This window comes from Hippoglossus stenolepis, chromosome 13 (assembly GCF_022539355.2).
Source record: "Hippoglossus stenolepis isolate QCI-W04-F060 chromosome 13, HSTE1.2, whole genome shotgun sequence".
NCBI lineage: Eukaryota > Metazoa > Chordata > Actinopteri > Pleuronectiformes > Pleuronectidae > Hippoglossus > Hippoglossus stenolepis.
The window spans coordinates 6473463-6492925 of record NC_061495.1 but is presented as its reverse complement, the minus strand read 5'-3'; the positions used below and the strand labels follow the sequence as shown (position 1 = coordinate 6492925).

Sequence of the window (19463 nt, the reverse complement as noted above, 5' to 3'; positions counted from 1 at the left end):
CTGGGTATCTTGGTGTGTGTATATAAACACATGCACAAATGTAATATAGGTGGGATATATACTAGAGAGGTTTGTCATTGTTTGGTTATTTACATAATATATCATATCTTTTTTGCACAATACCAACTTGTATCCACAAGCTAAATTATCTCATTAGCTGTAGTGAAACCCAGAGTAAGTGACTGGTGAGAATGGCAAGTGAGGGTAAGCCTGCAAACATGTGGAATAACCACAGTCAGTGTGTTTGGCACATGTTTTCTGAAATTATCTAAAAGTGCCATTGTGCTCGTCAGAAGTTGTATTCAGGACTGACTCTGAGGTCAGGAACAACTAAATGCACAAAACTCCAGCAATAACTGCAGATCACTTTCACAGTTTCAGATTGTAAGCTGCAATCAGCAATTACACAAGCCAAGTAAACAGCCCATTTCAAACAAGTAGACAGAGCTAAATGTTCTGTGTGTGTACGTGTGTATGCACTGAATGTGTGCGTATTGTTCTATTTGCCAGTTGTTTCACACACCACCACGTTTAAATGTGAGTACTTGCTCTTCATAGTCCTTCAAAAGGGTACAGGAGCCATAAAACCTGCCTATCCATTTTAGATGTGACTCAGATATCATGTCTTTGCCATGTTCCTTATGTAGCCTGACATTTTTCATTACATATAATTAGCATATGTGTTAGTCCTCACTGATGGGTTGTCTGTGTGTGTGAGCAGGTGTATGTGGTAGTCCTTGAGAAGGGTAGAGGGACCATAAACCTTCTCTTTAGGAGCTGAGATCTCAGCTATTAGCCGAATTGTGAATTATATTTGATGAGGCTATGGCCTCATTGTTAAATTGCGGTACACTGGCACATATATCAGTCTACGTTGACAGTCAACATTAACAGAGCACCCTGTACTATATGTGCATACTGTATGTATGTGTCAGCTTTTAGTGATATGACTGACTGACCAGGTTATATCTCCTGCAGTGATTTACAGTGTCATTGAGCCTATATGATGAAGAGTCTCCTTTCTGTTTTTGATTGGGTAAAAGGGTATATGTTCATGATTAGGGTTTTTGGTCCTAAATCTTATTTATCCATAAACCTTAATGGAGACTGCACTCTGTGTCTGTGAGTGTCTTGATGAGCTTTTATGTGTGTGTGTGCTTTCAGTGAAATATCTGTCAAAATGCTGCTGACACTCACCACCTCCATCCTTATATGTTTCCTTTACCTGCACACACACACATCGAACCACATACCTCATCAAGAACACAAGGACTTCAACCGTAACCCTTAATGCTGCCTCGCCTCATATGCTGCACTTGATCACACACACAGATGGGTTATACAATATTACTCGTGTGGCACATTTTGAATAGGTCTGTAATGTTCCATTAGTTTGATTGCTTACAACCCGTTACACATGACGGGTAGAAACAATAAAATCCGAATACACAAAACTCACTTAGATGGCTTTTTTTATGTGCTAATTTAATGGTTTAATTTTAATATTGTTCATTTACGACAAGCGTTGTGAGTGGATGGTTTCACTTAGACAGATACACGGAGATGAAACTCCACACACAAATATACTTGTGCTTACACACACGTATATGTTTGCTTGTCAAAAGCAGTGGAGTGGAATAATGGACGAGGCGATGGAGTAGTGGGCAGATTTTATCATTCACACTCTCTTAACCACCAGCCATCTGCTAAATGCACGCTTTCTTGTCTCTGTGTCTGTGGGAGTGTGTGTACATGTGTGCGGAAAACACACGTACGCATATGAATGGATCAGTGAAGAACTTTGAAGGATTGGACGATCACTCATTTTGTTAAACTGGCTGATTTAACTCATCCGTGAAGTTTAATTCATACAGAACTGTGTATTTTGCCTAAATAATACACAAACTAAGACACAAAGATGCGCATGGTGTATACCTGCAGAATGTTAATAACAATGACCCATACATACCAGTGTAAATGCTTGAAATGTGTATAGAACCTTTAGCTGTAAAGTTAGTATATTGATGTGTGCTATTGATGTAGTGATGTATATTTCCTTTCCTTTTACTTTTGGAGTAAATGTGCTTATATCTGAAAATCGTTACTTACAATGTGAATGTAAAAATATCAAATATAACCTAAAGATTGCAGTGCGCTATGATGGCCTGAAACATTACAGTGAACGGATGTTTTAAGATACATGGGGCTTGAGTTTTTCCAATTAAAGGCATTTTTTTGCTAAAGGTCAGCCAGGCTCAGCTCATGTATCATTATCGGTGTGTTACGTGGAGAGGGTTCTCATTAGGACAGGATAAAGAGGAGACAACAGGGAGATCTCAGACATAATGAACCTAAATGCTCTCTCTCACCTTCACCCCATCCCTCTGTTCTACCCATCTGCCCGCTCGACTCTTCCCCTTTATAACAGTTATCCTCTGTGCACTCCCTCCCGCTCTCCTCCCTTCATACTGTCTACTCTGTCCTGTTTTTTTGTGTGGCGCCTTTTAGTCTGTCAACTGCTCGCCCGCCCTTTACACTGTCCATGATTTTTGCCTTTCACATATCCAGAACCAAGCAGGAGATGATCTGAATCTGAAGCTTCACAACATAGGGATTATGTCCAAGTGGTGCAAGTGACGTACAATTTTGACTGTGGAAAGCACCGTTTTTGTTTGTTTACAGCACATATACTTCGTTGCCTCCAGAAAATGTCCAGAGCAAGTGACATTTGCGTTCTCACATATAGCCCCTCCAGAAAATTGCTGGAAAAAATCTAAAATTACCTGTTAACTATTCACAATGTACCCAAATACAAACCTTTCCTCATCTTTTCCCAACTAACGTTAATCCTTTTTTCCTGTCCACTTTTATATATTTGTTTTTTATCTTCCTAGTCATAGCTTCTCTCACTTCTCTCACTCTTTTCATTGAACGCCATTCGTCAGTAATGCGTTGGCCTCCCCCTCCTTCATTCCTCTCACCCCATTTCCTCACCTTCACCACTTACCTCTTTCTTTCCCACTTTCCTCTAATGAATCTGGTAATTTTGGAGTCACACCTTAGCTTGCAAGCATGTGTGCGGGCCTGAGCCCTTCATTTGTCAAAGGCGCGTACAGATTTGATCCAGACCCGATACATATGTTGACCCTTACCCAGCAACCAATGGGGGTTAATTGAGTAATGGCGATTGCGAGAGAGGGAGGACGAGCCGGAGAGCCGGAGAGAGAACATTAAGAGAGGGAGGACGAGACGGATAGATGCAATTTATAAGAGCATATGAGGGGAAGAGAAATGGGAGGGTGCAAGAAAGAAAAGGGGTTAATTGCAAGAGTGAATAAAATGAAAGTCAGAGGGAGGCTGGCAATTAAAGAACTGTGGAAGAGGAGGGTGAGATAAAGACAAATGTTGGGTTAATGGTGACGGTGTGTGAGTTGGGCACGAGGTGACAGCGTGAGGCAGCCAAGCAGCGGGATATGGAAGATTGATTTGAAGCGAGAGGGAAGAGGTTAACAGAGTGATTGAAATGAAACGGAGAGAGAGGGCCAGGACGGGTGAAAGCGAAAGGGTTAATTATGAGTATAATAAACGATGAAGCCTGTGGTCTTCATGGAGCTTGGCTCTTAATTAAGGAAGCACAGCAGCACCTGGGACCCACCAAGAATAGATGGATACACGATACTACATGAAATTGTGTGTGTGTGTTACTAATTGTTATTGTTATGAAGTCCACGTCCTCATGGATTCATAGTGCTGATGAATTATCTTAATGAAGTGTCTGAATGTGGCGTTTGCTGGGGATGGACCAACTAAATGGCCAGATGTACCGAGAATCGCTCCGTCATTATGTCTGTGTGTTTGTCTGACTGTGCAGACAGACAAATAGAGAGGGTGTTTGGGTTTCACAGAAGTAAAGCCGCTGCTCACATTTTGAGTCCTCTGTCCTCTCTACAACAGCCGTCAGTAGGCAAGACGTGTGATAAAGACTGATAACTTAAATCACGGGATTAAGAAAATAAGCTTTGTTATTGCATTGATGGTAAAGCATTTCTAGTCATTCCTATTGCATTTGATACAATCTGTGTCTGTAGCTGCTACATTGTGTTGTGGTACCACCGATGAAGATTACATTTTGTGATTGACCAGCAAACGTGCACCCAGCACGCTCTCTTGCACACCCGAGTGAGAGGTACACTGAGAGTGCAGAGTTCTGCCTGTCTCCTGAGGACAGTTCTTTGATGGTCCACCGGGCCACTGGCGCCACGGGACTTCCTGCCAATGGCCAGTTTGACCATGACAGATGAGTCAATGTGTGTGAGAGAGAATGAGAGCAAAGAGGACCGCACACGGCTTTACAATAATACAAGTTAGACATCTTTTAATGATAATATGAGATGTGATAATTGTTTTTGAGCTTTATGAAACAGTAGCAGGACAAATTAGACTAAAGGGGACTGCCTTAGTCAAGGTTATTAGTGGAAAACCACATTTCTGATGCTATATTAGACATATTGGAGAGTTTTCGTTTGGACCTAAAGTCATGATCATGAGACAGTCACATGTCAATCTCTGCTACAACACTCATTGGGAAAAAGTACGGTACCTAATTACAAATTTCCTGGTAAGGATGAACCTATCTTGCCACCTGCTGTGGCCTTGAGAACAGAGCGGATCGCTCCCCAAATGTGAGATCACAAGAAATATTTTTTCTCTATTAGAAAACTCAGCTGCACTGAGATTATGACAGTGTGCAGGTTTGCTGGGATGAATAACGGGTAGCTCGAAAATCCCTTAAATTGAACCTCTGAAGAGCTGCCAGTCTCATTCTTTAGTTCATTATGATTACACTGAGACGGCTTAATTTGCTGCTTGATCTAATGAATTTAAAGGCTCAAGTCATAGCCTTCTAAATCTTTGAAGGTATTATGCATTTTCCTGCAGCAAGCCTCAGGCTGTTACAAGAAAATTGTAGTAGTCTGAAACTTCACGTAGAGACGTTTGCAATTGTTCTGTATTGAGGTGGATTGTCCCTTTAAGTATAACATTTAGTGTTGATTTGATTCATGGTCCTGTGAATAGATAATGTGATCTGTTGGGAAGACCTAATGTAATCACTCTGTTTTGGCTATGAGCTTTACTCCTCACCTCAATCAAAGAGATGTTAGAAGGACTCAGGCTCATGCCAACCTTTAAAAAACGCTGGCTGTGATGTGTGTGCTCTCTATATAGGTACTGTGTGTGTATTTCAAGAGAGAGATTTATCATTTGTGCACACACACACACACACACAGAGCGACACACACACTTAGGAGAGAGATTTACATACATTGACAGAGTAATGTGCTGGGCGGTGAAAGCTTTAGAAAGAGTGAACCTGTCCCTGAATGTGTGAGTGATGATAACAGGCTCATTTAATTGCCTAACCCCTACACACACTCTCTCTCACACACACACTCTCTCTCTCACACACACACACACTGAGATCATCAGTTCTCTGAGTAGAGTATGTGTCACATTCTGTCATTCACCTTGAGGACATGAAGGTAAGAAAGGGAGTAAAAGACGAGGCCCTTTTCACTACCCAACATGCCTTGTGTAAGATCTGATCACTCGTGGGCAGCTCAGAGTTTGTCAGATGACACCATGGATTAGAAATGCATTCTGAATGTGTCTGTGGTGACTGGAGCTCTTACTTTCCTGTTCTACATACAAATAGACACAAACTTCATTTATTTTTTAGAAAGAACAAGTGCATTGTCAATGGATGGATCAGTAGTGATCATGTTAATGCATGTCTTCACAGGAATTCAACTGTAGCAAGAAAGAGAAATGCAACCAAAGGTAATAAATGGTTGGTGGCATTTGCAGTGACTGAGTGTTCACCTTTGTTCGAAATTAACTTAAACCTTAATAAACCAAGTTCAGTCATTGTTGGCTGCAACTTAGCAACAAACATTGTCCAGGTTTTTACAAAACAGTCACCTAATACAAAATTGATAGTTTAAATTTTGAATTCCACTTCTGTCCTCAAGCTCAATGCATTCATCTATTCTCATTTTGTTCCTTAACCTCTTGCTGCAGTCTTTGCAGACTTGCAGTACATCTTAGCTTTACAAGACTGAATATTTAACAATACACTATTCTGAATATTTTAAAAGGTAGGATCATGACATGGATCATCTTCTCGACTATTATCACTGAGGTGCTTATAGACGTGGTCTTTTTGCATGCTGTTGCTATGAGAACGTTGAATACTGTCTAGAAGTGTGGGTTTCAAAGTCCACACTTCTTTTATAACCTGGCAGTAGCTACTAAATCCACGCTTCACTATGTTGTCAGATACACTGTACACACAGCAGCCACATATTTTTTGGGGGGAAATGATGAGAAATGTAAAAGTTGTCCTTTGCAAACAGATGCAAAAACAAGCTCTTTTGTCCTAAGGTGTCAGCATTTCTATGTACATTGTTTGTTGCTATTGTTTTTTCTCTCGTCTGTCTGTTAGCATGTATGGTTACTATACATGTTAGCATATTAAACCTGCTCAGGTATTACTAAGCAAACATTACCATTAAAGATGTCATCTCTCTCCATATCTTGCCCTCTTGCTCCTTTCCTCACACTCACTCACTCTGCTTCCATCTACTAAGTGTAGCTACACAGCTCTGCATAGGAGGAGAAACAATCAGAAAGATGACTTACCTCTGTCATTTTGTTTCTTTGACAAGGAATTCAAAAAATGTTGAATAGGATGGTGTTTACTGGCAAATAGAGTTCTTCAGCGGTTGCTTATTTATTTATTTGTGCAAGTTGTTTTGTGCCAAGGCTTTCCTGTTTGACTTTGGCATATAAACTTTTCCATGAGGTGTAAACTCCAATACATATATACGTATATTGAATAATCATTTGATCATCCAATGTAGTATTCAGTTATGACGTTAGACAAAGACAAAATGCACGTATAAATATGCAGTAAATTGTTCCACCAGTCTGGCTGTCCGGTCACAATTGTGTACATCACAAAACGAGCATCTGTTAAAAATATAATGGCCTCTAGTGCAGTGTCCCTGTGGTTAATGCTGCCTTAGAGAAGTGCTCAATATGAGATTTAGCTTTGCAAGAAGCTCCCGTTCAGAAGACAGTGACTGAACCAAGCATAACTCATTTGAGGCCGGGCTAGGGTGATGGATGAAGTCATCGTTTTTCAGTTTGTGAATGGATAGAAATTGTTGATTTCAAATGACGAGAGCGATTTCTTCTTGGGTAGAAATGGTAAATGGTGTTGAAAGAGACATGGCGAGATTGATTGTTCTCCTGCAGCTCTGAAGCAGATAAGCTGTCTGCAGGTCAGGAGACAACCTTTCAACAATTAACCCCATAATCCCCAAAGTAGTTGCAGATTATAGACATGTGAATGAATAAAACCGCAATTCTCTGTTATGTAGAACAGAACATCGACCCTGCACAAAACATGTTTAAAGTTTGATGTTTGAAACCATGAAAGTCCAGGGGGATGTCGGAATTAGTCTGCTTATTGCTAACCATTGGGGGAAAAAAAGATAATTAAAGTTTAAAATAATATTCTCTGCTCGTCTTATCAGTTCCTCCCGAGAGGAAAAAGAAGATGTGTACTAGTAAAAGGTTTGATACGATGTCTACTTTTAATTCTTTATACTGCACTGATCCATGTGTAGAAGTGTCAGCTGACAGTCACTAATTCCAAGTGTTTTGACATGTTAATCCTCCACTCAAGACCATCAAAACATTGTGTGTGTATCTGTATGTCAGAGACAGACAGCATGATGTCTATGGGCGTGTGTGGCTAATCAGTCACATCTGACAGACAGCAAATCCCACTTCAGAAGCCTCTCAGACTTCAATTGTTATGTGGAGAGCCAATTGAATGAGATAAGATGTAGGAAGGAAGGAATAGGATGAAGGAAAGGAAGTCTGGATAAATGAGCTATTAGTGGATGTAAGAGCTGGAGACTGAGAGTTAGTTTGTTGTCTCTCAGAACTAGTTCTAAAGATGTGTTGTCTGACGGTGTTGGAATTTAAATGTATTTATAGTTATTGTGAATGGATGGAGTGAAAGATGGAGTGAAATGCTGGCTGTTATAGTTAGAGGGGAGATTACATATTTTAAACAGTCTCTCTTGGGAAGACATTCAAAAAGAGAACTCACCCAGTCACACTCTCACCTCTGCACAGCGGACCAGTCACAGCATTAAACGGGTGTGAGGGTGTTGGATCGTCAGGTTTGCAAAGATGCTCCGGAACCTAAGGGGTCGGGTAGGGGTCACCTTTCAGAAGCAGTATAAGAGCCTGGCCAATATGGGAATTGTTGGGGGGGGGGCGGTACTGATATCATAGGGACTAAAAATAATAAATTGGACTGCCTCTTGTTTAAATGCCAGTTAAATCTCATGAATTGTATAAATTTGCAAACACTCTTTGATTCCCACAGTAAACTTCCATTCTATGTAAAGTGCTTTATCTGACAAAGCCACTCCTAATTTGTGAATAATGGCGTTTATTCTCTTTGATAAACTGATTTGATTCACAATTCCTAATTTACTCTCCTTCTGGAGTCTGGAGCCTGTGCAGGCTCCACTGGTTAATATGCTCTTTCAGTTTACGAGTGCTGCCATTTAGTCCGTTACTGGTGGATCATTGGGAATATGGCCTGCACAGAATGTGTCCATCTGTGCTACGACGTGTCTCCATAATGCTCTTCCATATGGCCGAGTGTGGTCTACACACAGCCTCAGGGATGCGGTTGTTAGATAGTTAACACACAAACACACACAGATATTCTTCCTCATGCACAAGCATGAATGCATATATGCATGAATAGAGGATTCAAACACACCCATGCACATTTGAATTATGACATGTGCACAGAGCATTTGCATGACTGAGGAAACAGAAGTTGCCATTATATTTTGGCTGTGTTGCAGACACTGAAATTCTGTCAGTCTGAACTTTACAAAGTCACTGAACAGTTGTACTGCCGGTATAGATGGAAACTGTTTGTGCTTTTTATATTTCTAAATTCTATCTCCATGTATCTCTAGAGTTCGATATCGTTTTGTACGATATGGGTGCTAAATTTATATTTTTAAAACATTACCGGCACATCTCGGCGTCAGAATACTTTAGGTAAAATACAGCCACACTCTATACCGTTTAGCTTTAGGCATCTTATTGTCCTGAGTTTGAGGTAGCTACTAGCTAACTGTAGCCTAGAGTTACGTGCTGCCAGAGCCATGTAGAGAGTGTGTTCGCCACCAGACTTAAGTCTAATGGTAACTAGACACGTGTGGTGATGTTTATGTTGCCTGAAACCAGGGAAACTATGTCAGTACAGAGCTCAGGCACTGAAATGAGGCACCAGAATCTGCTTTGTGATTTGGTCTGGTAGGTACCGGTTGTGTACCCAACCCTATGCATCTCTCTCTATGCATTTTTGTCTTGCTGTCTCCTGTCTGTGTCTAACAGCCTTTACTGTACGTTTGCACCCCCCCACCCCCCACCCCTCTGTGCTCCTCATTTTTCATGTAATAGCTGTCGCCCATTCATCTTTTTCTTCCTGTCTGTTTCGGCTGGATTCCTCATGCTCTATTGAGAGGTAAGGTGACTGGAGATCAATAGGGGGTTAGCACACACAAACCTAGACAAACATGCACACACACACACGGAAACTTGGATCTGCTGAGCAGGTGAATTTCATTCATCCATAATCTCCATACGGAGACAACGCCATCCTGTTTATTGATTACTGCTGCGATGGATCGATTTCAGTGGAGAGGTCATAGTCAGAGATGTGTGTGTGACTCTTTATGTTGCTGTCCCTTTGTGCGATGTATATGTGAGTGCTTTTGTATGCAGTCTATACGTCCCTCTCTGCTAAATGTGTTTTTTAATCTGTACATAAATCTGAGACTCATTCTCTCCCACACTCTCTGTATATAAGAAATGTAGACATTACAAAATAATTTAAACAAGAGACAGAGAGGAAAAAACTTGAATGAATGAAATGGTGAGATAAAGAGCATTGAGGTGGAGAGAGTGAACATGGGTGTATCAGATTCATGTGTTAATCGATAAGCTCTTTGTTGCATTGCGGGTGTAGCCGATAGAGAAAAGTGCTGGAACATGATGATTTACATCAGATGATTTATAGGGAACCACTAGAGCTCAGCGGGAAGAGGTGGACAGAAGAGAGAGAAGCTGTGGAGAAGATTACAGGAGAAAAAGCCAAGGCAGAAAACGGGTAGAACAAGAGCAGGAGTGTAAACGAAGCAAGAGGAGGCAAAGTAAATGAGAGGAGGCAGAATGGTAAAGGAAAGAGGAAGCCAGAGGGGAGAACAGCGCGAAGCAGGAATAGTTGCTGATGAAGATGAAAAGACCAGCCTGTACATAGCCTAGCATAAGAGAGCTGACCTGCCTCGGGGTTCATTCAAATTCTCTTTTGTTATCTGCACAATTATTTTTTATGGTCGTCTTTTAAAGACATTTAAAGAATTACCTGTCAATGCGAAGCGCCACATGGAGCCTGTGTGCCCACTCCAGTGACCTTATCTTGCCACATTAGTGGCACAGCACTGACTTCTTTTATGTACGCAGCACAAAGAGCATCATAATTATGTCATGAGACATAAAAATGTCTTTGGTATTACATCAAAAGGGCAAAGAGGGGGGATGACGACATTCTGGCAGCAAGCGGCTGACTGGGCTTGTTAAGTGCAGCAGCTTAGTTCAAAACATGATTTAAAAAGAACTGGGTGTGCATTCATCACAAGGTACGGAGACAGTGCTTTCCATGTGACGTTCCACAGTGGAGCTGAGAGAGACGGGCAGTAAAGCAGTTGCACTTTGCCTTCCTCTCTTTTTACTTCTCATAGTCAGAGAACAGTTCTTGTGTTTCAGATAAGATCACATGGATGACACATTAACAGACAGTGATGGCTCGGAGTGGGAGGGTGGGGGTTGGTGGGTGTGTTCCCGTGGCTTCAGGATGCACTTAGGATGCAGTTTCTGTTGTGTAGGGCTAGGTGGTGCTGTCAGTCTATCCACTGTCACTGTGTGTGTGTGTGTGTGTGTGTGTGTGTGTGTGTGTGTGTGTGTGTGTGTGTGTGTGTGTGTGTGTGTGTGTGTGTGTATATAAACACTATATATTCATAAACTATTCAGCCCCTTTCACCCTTTTCACATTTTCAGCTTTATGCAAATTTATCAAATGTGAAATATTACCAAGAATCTTCTCATCTGAAGAATGCGACCCCAGTGTGACCGTTTCTCTCAAACCAATACAGACACACTTTTATCCCCTGTATGCTTTTGTAATGCTCTGCTTTCTAGTCTCCCTAAGAAATATACATCTCACTTAGATCTGTTTTAAAACTCAGCTGTGTTGACAGAAACGGGAAAGAGAGCACTCTCTACACCAAGCTACCTGTCTGCCTCAGAATTGATTTTAAAATCATTTTTATCTATGGCTTATGAAGCTCTTTATGGCTCTTCCTATACATCAGATTTGCTTTTACCCTATGAACCCTCTAAAAGCCTCCGCCGACTGGTAGAGACCCTTTAATTAAACTCAAAGTGAGGACAAAATCCCCAGTGAGGCATCTTTGTATTACTATGGTGTATGTCTCTGGAACAGCCTCCGTTTGTAAAGGCAAACCTTTTTAGTCTTTTAGACTTTTAGTTGAATTGTATTTATCAAATTTATTCATTGGCCTATTTATTTATACATTTTAGACTGTTATACTGGTATATGCACTTATTCTTTTTTGCTTGCTGCTGTCCTTTCCTTTTACTACCCTGTATTTCATGTCTGATTTTCCTCACTTCCACACATTTTCTGTTCAGTATTTTATTTTTATATTTTTTATCTTTCTTTTCCTTTTAATTCACTACCTTTTTTTCTGGTTTTACTCAATTAAATATATCTCATCTCCTTATTTTTAGTTTTTCCCCGAAATTTGGGGTTTTCATTGCAAAGTTATATGCTATGTAATAGTCTTTCCTCAGTTTCTCAGTTCTTGTAATTATTATTTGTGTTATTATTGCTGTGTGTGTTAATGGGGGTGCAATGGGGCGGCATTATTGATTTGATTTACTTTACTCTGTAAAATTCTGACCATGTTCCATGACGTTTGAAATTTAGTTCATGTGGCTCCCATTTGTCTTGATAATTGTTGAGATGTTTCGACACCTTGATTGGAGTCCACATGTGGTTACGTCAATTGATTGGAGATGATTTGCGAAGGCACACACACACACACTGTATATAAGGTCTCACAGCTGGCAATACATACCCGATCAAAAACCTAGCCAAGAGGTTGAAGGATCTGCCTGCAGAGCTCAGAGATGGGATTGTGTTGCATCACAGATTTGGGGAGAGCTACAAAATATCTTGAGCCCAGCGGTCTCCATAATTCTTAAATTTAAGAAGTTTGGCACAACTATGACTCTTCTTAGAGCTGGTCACTCAGCCAAAGTAAGCAACTGGGGGAGAAGGGCCTTGGCAGCAGAGCTGATGGTCACTCTGGCTGAGCTCCAGCGATCCATGAGTGGGAGAAACTTCCAGGAGACAACCGTCACTGCAGCATTCCACAGATTTGGGCTTTATGGCAGAGTGGCCAGATGGATAACTCTCTTCAGTGACAGACACATGAAAGCAACTAAAAGACTCTAATACTTTGAGAAAGCAGATTATCTGGTCTGATGAAACAAGACTGAACTGTTTGGCCTCTTTAAGCATCATGTGTAGAGGAAACGTGGCACAGATCCTCACCTACCAGATACTACAGCATGGTGGTGGCAGGGACTGGGAGATTGGTCAGGGACGAGGGAAAGCTGAATGATGTTCATCTGACCCTGATGACCCCAGCCAAGACTAAAGAGTAGTGGCTCATGGGCAACTCTGTGAATGTCTTGAACCCAATCAAACATCCCCCAAGGGACCTGAAAATGGTCTTCCACCTATGGTTCCCATCGATCCTGACAGAGATTGAGAGCATCTGCAGAGAAGAATGACAGATAATCCCCGAACCCAGGTTTCTAAAGCTTGTTAAGTCATTCCCAAGAAGAATTGAGGCTGTAATCACTACTCAGTAGTAAAGGGTTACGTTACTGCAATTTGGATTTAACCTATGAAACAATTGTATTGTGCATCATATCTTTACACAGACCTGAGCACACAAACTTGTGTATCATCCATGTCGACCTAATTGAATGGTTGAGGTGGCCACACGTGATGGACATGTGCCATCATGTGTGGCCACCTCAACCATTCAATTTGTGGTTCAGGCTCTGGTGATTGAGTGGTCATTGCTCAGCATTTTGCTGACTGCATAAGATGTCAAACACACACACACACACACACACACAGAATGGGACATCATAGATTTTTCTTTTTTTACGGTAAGTGGTTCTGAGTGGAAATCAAAGTTCAGCAGTGTACAGATAGCTGAAGCATATTTACAGATTGTTTTGTGTGCTCTGTCTGTGAGCTGTGTATATGCTCAAGCATTTGGCTGACTCTAGCATTTTATTGATCGACACTATGCTAATCAATTAGGCCCTAATCGACCTGATTAAAAAGGGTTTTGATGTGAAAAAATGGTAATACAGTGTGTGTGTGAGAGGGAGAGAGAGAGAGAGTCTACTGTAGCCATGTTAGGCACTTGAATCATGAACTGCTATTAATCTACGTATCTCAAATTCATGTGCTCTTTTAATTTTAATAAAAGGGTAGGAGCCAACTCTGCACTTTTTCATCCCCTGTGCTACACTTGCACACACACTTTAAAAGATGCTGGAAAGTGCACGTTGCAGCTCACTGAAATATCCCTACTTGTTGGTATTTGAACAAAGACATTTTATATTTTAATAGCCTCATGACTTCTCTGCCCTTATAAAATCAAGGCCAGATTTTGGATTATATTAGCTGCGAGTTAACTAATCTTCTATGTAACATTGTGATGTGTTCTTTAGTAAATTGTGTTGATACTTACGAAGATTGTGTCTCATCAGACAATTTCCCAAGACTCTAGCCTGGATGTTCAGGCAGCTCCCTCCCTCGCTCTCCTGTCAGCTTTGTAGCACCTGTGTGGGTGGAACACTTTAGACCATTAGCTCCACCCAACTGCAACCTGTTTAGAGGTCTCATCAGCCAGAATGACTGAAAACAGCTGTGTGGGTGTGTAGGTCCTAAACACATTACAACAATATTTTACGCTTATCATCATCATTATCTTTAAATATCAGCTTCTCCCTTCCGTAACCAATGTTAACATTATCTCAGCTGCTGAAGTGTATCTTAGGCAAATGGCTCAGTGTTTTTCTCACTACTGATTCATGCTTACAAAGAATTTACTTTTTAAAGTTTACTTTTTTTAACTTATACTTAGTATTTGAGCCCCAGTGCAACAAAGCATTAGTAAGTCAATGTTAAGGCTGCTTTTATTTTTCTCTGGTTAAGATATGGTAGTAATACATGCTTAATATAGGTTTAATATGTCGAATTGTGTGTAGTAGTAAAAGGCCTTTTTGCTTCCCTCTAAGACAGCCCCGGTAACCATGTTACCTCTTGCTCACATCCCCTTGTTCTAGGTAACCTGAGGAAACCTTGTCTTGACTGGAAAGCACTTATAAATATTGGGAGCGAAGAAAAGATGGAGAGAGCAGCACTGTACACAAAATGTCCCACACTTTAAGAATTTTGACTTGCTCAGGGTATCTGAAAAGAATGTGTTCATATAGCTATTTTGACATTAGTCCTCAGGAAACTTACATTTTATCTATAATTAATTTTGTGCTAAGTGAAATGCCATTTTTGAAGGCTGTGGTCAACCCCAATGCCTCCGTGTCTTATTCAAGTGTCTGCTCATAATCTGTCAACTCTCCTGGCGATAGCTTTCAGCATTGACAGTGGTTGAAGCTACCTTTGCCCCACCCAGGATCAGAACTTATTTTTCTTGAACAAAGTATCACAGCAAAATAACACAATAAACCATACTTTCTTATGGTTTGTGCTATAGTCACCCTGTGTGTAGTTCAACTAACTAAACCCAAATTAAGTAATCAAAGCCTTATTTTCTCCTAAGGTGCCTTTTGTTGCTCAAGTATTCAAGCTCACAGGCTGATGAAGGCATTTCTACATGAGGTTGTCAGCCACATGATTAAAGTAAAATGTGTTTTGACAGTAAGCTGAAACAGAAAAATGGATCGAAAAAAACTGAAGTTTACTTCCATCCTTATCCTCAAGTGTCAAGTTTGATGACAGGATAACTGATGAGAAGATTCTATGGTACATGTAATAGCATGATGGAGACAAGCACTGGTAGCAGGGCACAGATTTGAAAAGTAACAATTAACTTCCCACTCAAAGGCTGGAAAACATGAAGTGTCTACTCATAATTTTATAATATAGAAATATCTCTTAAGCCTATAATATAGCTCTAGACTTCAGACAAGAAAGAAAACGGCGATGGTGCAAGAGATGTAGAAGCAGGAATGGCAGCATGTACGTTTTCATTTTGTTGAAAATGGACATCATTGCACTAAAACTTGACACGTTTCTGGTCTTACTCCCTGACATCCCAAAGTACAGAACATCTTTCAGTCCCTCTCATTATTACCATTATATTTCATTTTAGGTTCCTGTCTTTCATATTCTCCATGGCCATTTCACTCAGTGCTTTCACTCGGTGCCGTCTCACCTTCCTCTCCCCCCTCTCTCTCTCCCTCTCATGCTCGGGCTGCGTTGTCATTTTGTTTGGCAGGTCTTTGAGTCCCCTGTCGTAGAGAACAGAGACAAAGTCCTCCCCTGTCTCATCTTGCTGTCTTTCCTTTCTTTCCAACTCTGCTTTTTAAGAGACTCTGTAAGGCTGTGTTGAATTTGTCTACCTGTTTTTCTCCTTGTCACTCTTTCAGATGTTCTTTTTTAAGAATCTCTTCCACCCCTGTGTGTGCATGTGTGTGAGTGACTGAGTGTGCGTGAGTGTGTGTGTGTGGGTGTGTGCGAGCGCTCATCTGGAAGCTATTGCTCTTGTTCTGACTCGCTCTAACATCTCAAGACAGATTTATTGAAACTGGATCAAGATGTAAGCTGTTTTTCTCAAACATGTGTAGTTACACGACTAAACTAAGATTTTATTCAACAAGCATGAGCGTGACTGAGAGGTGTGTATATAAAGCAATGGTCCAGAAGAGATGGTTGGGGAGGAGTAAAGAGGAAAGGATGATGATGCACAAGAAAGTAAAAATGAAAGGGCAACAAAAATGTCAGTAGAAATTTGTTATCAAAGGAAAGATGGAGCAAGACAATGAGAGAGATGTGTGTTAGGCAGATGGAAGAGGGGAGTGTGACAGAACATGAATGTGTCAGAGACTGAGAGGTGTCAGTCTTAGTTCGTGAGATATAGATGGAAAGATGGTGCGAAAGGTGCGATATTGTATAACTCAACACTGTTCTGCTTGCCTGCCGGGCGAAGTCATGCCGGAGAGAAAGTGCACATATACATCCACACACAGACAAAACACGGTTTCATGTTAATGTTAGATGCTTGCAGTCAATGCATTGCTGAAGAGAAGTACACGGGAAAGACAATCCACAACCAGGTTCACCAACTGCCTCTGCCTCCGCTTTATTTGATTTGTTAAAACAGATTTTGATTGGCTGGTGCCTCTGCTACCACATGAAAAGCTATGTGAGCAACATGACACAACTGAACCTCAACGCAGTTCTGCAACTTTTCTGAAGTCACCCCCATTCAAAGTGAATGAGCAGTGTTTTGGATGAGGCGTCCAACGTGTATGAGTCCTGCGATAGTGACAAAATTCTGTGTGCAAGTATGGTGCAAAGTTTATTTTATTGTCTGACTGTTGTGTTTAGGTTTAAATGTATCAGTATCATAATGGAGCTTTTCTCATGGTTTTCGTTTTCCCAATTGCACAGAAATCCAATCAAGAAGCTTCTAGTGAAAATCCTCTTGAATTATCAGGTTGGCTTTGAAAGTGGCACCAGGACTGGACTAGCAACTGAGCTTTCAGTCTAGATTGTTGACATAGCTTTTTGTTTTAGAGTTGCATTTTCATTATGTCGGCTTAATTGTTTTTTCCCTACTGCAATGACTTCCAACTATGTATTAGTGTGAAGACTTCCATATGGTTTGTGGCTGTTTGTTGTGTGTATGTGTAAATGAGAGAGTGCTTTACCCACTTGCGGGTTCCAGTGTAGCAGGAAGCCTCTGGCTTTACTGGTAAAGTCCCCTTTCTGTACTCTTGACCACTATAGACATCACACATGCATACACACATGTAAACACAGGTCTATTCAGCTTTTGCATGGAGGCCCCTAGAACACTGTTGACAAGCCGTGTGCCATGTTAGGTTAAACGCAGACTCAGTGCTATACTCAATGGGGAGGGATTCCACTATATAACCCAGTTAGAGCTCGTAGGGAGTCGCACACATGCAGAGGAGAGTCACGAATGGATTCAGTCGTTGATCAGTAGACACACACTCTGTAACAGGAATGCTGGGCTCCTTGGACGTCCTCTATAGCGTCCTCATCCACAAGGTAATGCAATGTATATCCACACAACCAGTCAAAATCTTGTTGTCTTTGTTTTGGCTTTATATAAAGAAGATGTCCAGAGGGACATTGATGTACATTTATGGACTGTAGTCTTACACCTGCTCATAACTGCAAATTGTCTAGTTTATTTGACTTAAGCCGAGATGACATGTCAGTGCCTGGATGTGCTGCTTCGTGTGGATCTGAATCTGGTGTCCTCTGTTATCATCTTGCCCTTGACTTTATATGCATTCATGCAACCTTTAAATGTTTAATGCAAGTAAAGGGCAGCAATTTGCACAGCGACTCTAAAGCAAACAAGAATGGAGGGTAAGTGGAAAACCTGGAGCGACTCTGAGTGGACTTATATAAGAAGCTTTGAACAGAATTCCTGCTGCTCTGCTCTCTAACCCAAATGCTGTGTTCGTAATGAATGGAAGGAATAGAGGTTGAAGGAGGATTGAAAAATGACCAGCTGCATTGTGTTTGTGTTTTCTTTTTCTAGCTGATGGCGGTGTATGAGGAACAGGAAGCCCAGCAGAGGGGTGTGGCCAACACGAGCCTCGCCCCCAGCCCTGAGCTCTACCAGACTGAGCTCTCGGCCTTCCAGCCAATCGCAGGAGGAGAGATAGAAGTCAATTCTTCAGTGCTCAAGTCCAGTGAGTAATTTTCCATTAATGTTGGTATAGTGCCTGCTCCAGTCCTGACACTGGGCGTGTTGTGTTGTTCAAGTCCAGCCCCCAATAATCAAATCTTCATGTTTGGAGATCTACAAAGCATAGAGGTGAAATAAAAATTGACAGCTATATTTTAAAACTTCTGTAATCAACATGTTGACATTATCCAACTCCTTTTCATTGCTACATCATAAGCATATAGCCTACCTTATATGAAACATTATTTAATATAGTTAAAAAAACATAATTTCAGTCTGTTCGTACATGATGTGTAAATCATTTCAAAAGTTATCAAAAGTTACAAATTGTAGAAGCAAATATGTTTTCCTCATCCTCAAGGGTTCAAAGTTATGAAATACATTCACTCAGCACTTTTTTAAGGCAACACCTGTACACCTGCCTTATCATGCAGTTATCCAATCAATGCCTGCAGATACAGGTCAGTATCACATCAAGCATGTGATCTCAGTGACTTGGACCGTGGCACGTAGGTACCAGACGTGCTGGTATGAGTGTTTCATGGCTGACCTCCACAGAGGTTTGAGCAGAATGGTGTGACAAATTAAAAAAAACATCCAGTGAGCAGCAGGTCTGTGGACAGAAAGGCCTTGATTAGAGGAGAATGGCCAGGACAGGTTTGAGCTGAGAGAGAGGCTACAACTAGGGTTGCAAAATTCCGGGAATATTCAAAGTTGGAAACTTTCCATGGGAATTAACGGGAATATACGGGAATTAACGGGAATTAACGGAAATTAACGGGAATAAACTGGAAATTTTGTGGGTAATTTATACTAACTGTATTTACCTTGTCATATACAGACATAAATATAAACATTTTGTTTTGTCATAAGCTGATTTGAGCCCTGAGGAAACTTTGGGCACTTGACTATATGCTTCTGCATCTTTGTGGCATTCTTAACATAGGTCTTTGCACAGTATTTGCAAATGTCCACAGCCTTTCCTTCTACATTGGCTGGGGTGAAATGTCTCCACACATGAGATAGTGCACGTGGCATTGTAGAATAAGATGAGAAAAAAGCTTGTAAAAAACACTAATGCAATGCCAGGGATATAAATAGTTAGCTAAACAATTGGAATCGTCTTTAAAAATATTTTACAATTGATGGATAAATGAATAGAAATAGGCTAGATGAACAGATGAACAATCCTCAATCAGCATGCTAATATATTTTCCC

The 19463-nt window shown here is 41.0% G+C and overlaps 1 protein-coding gene across 4 annotated transcripts in view; it reads left to right on the top strand.

Annotated features, from left to right (window-relative positions):
* The window catches only part of pard3bb (par-3 family cell polarity regulator beta b), a 198518-nt gene that overhangs the window by 23543 nt on the left and 155512 nt on the right, over positions 1-19463 (top strand). For all 4 annotated transcript variants that reach the window (XM_035174412.2, XM_035174410.2, XM_035174411.2 and 1 more), the window contains exon 4: positions 18096-18249. In XM_035174412.2, the coding sequence (XP_035030303.2) occupies positions 18096-18249 (154 nt within the window). The remainder of the gene's footprint in view (positions 1-18095; positions 18250-19463) is intronic.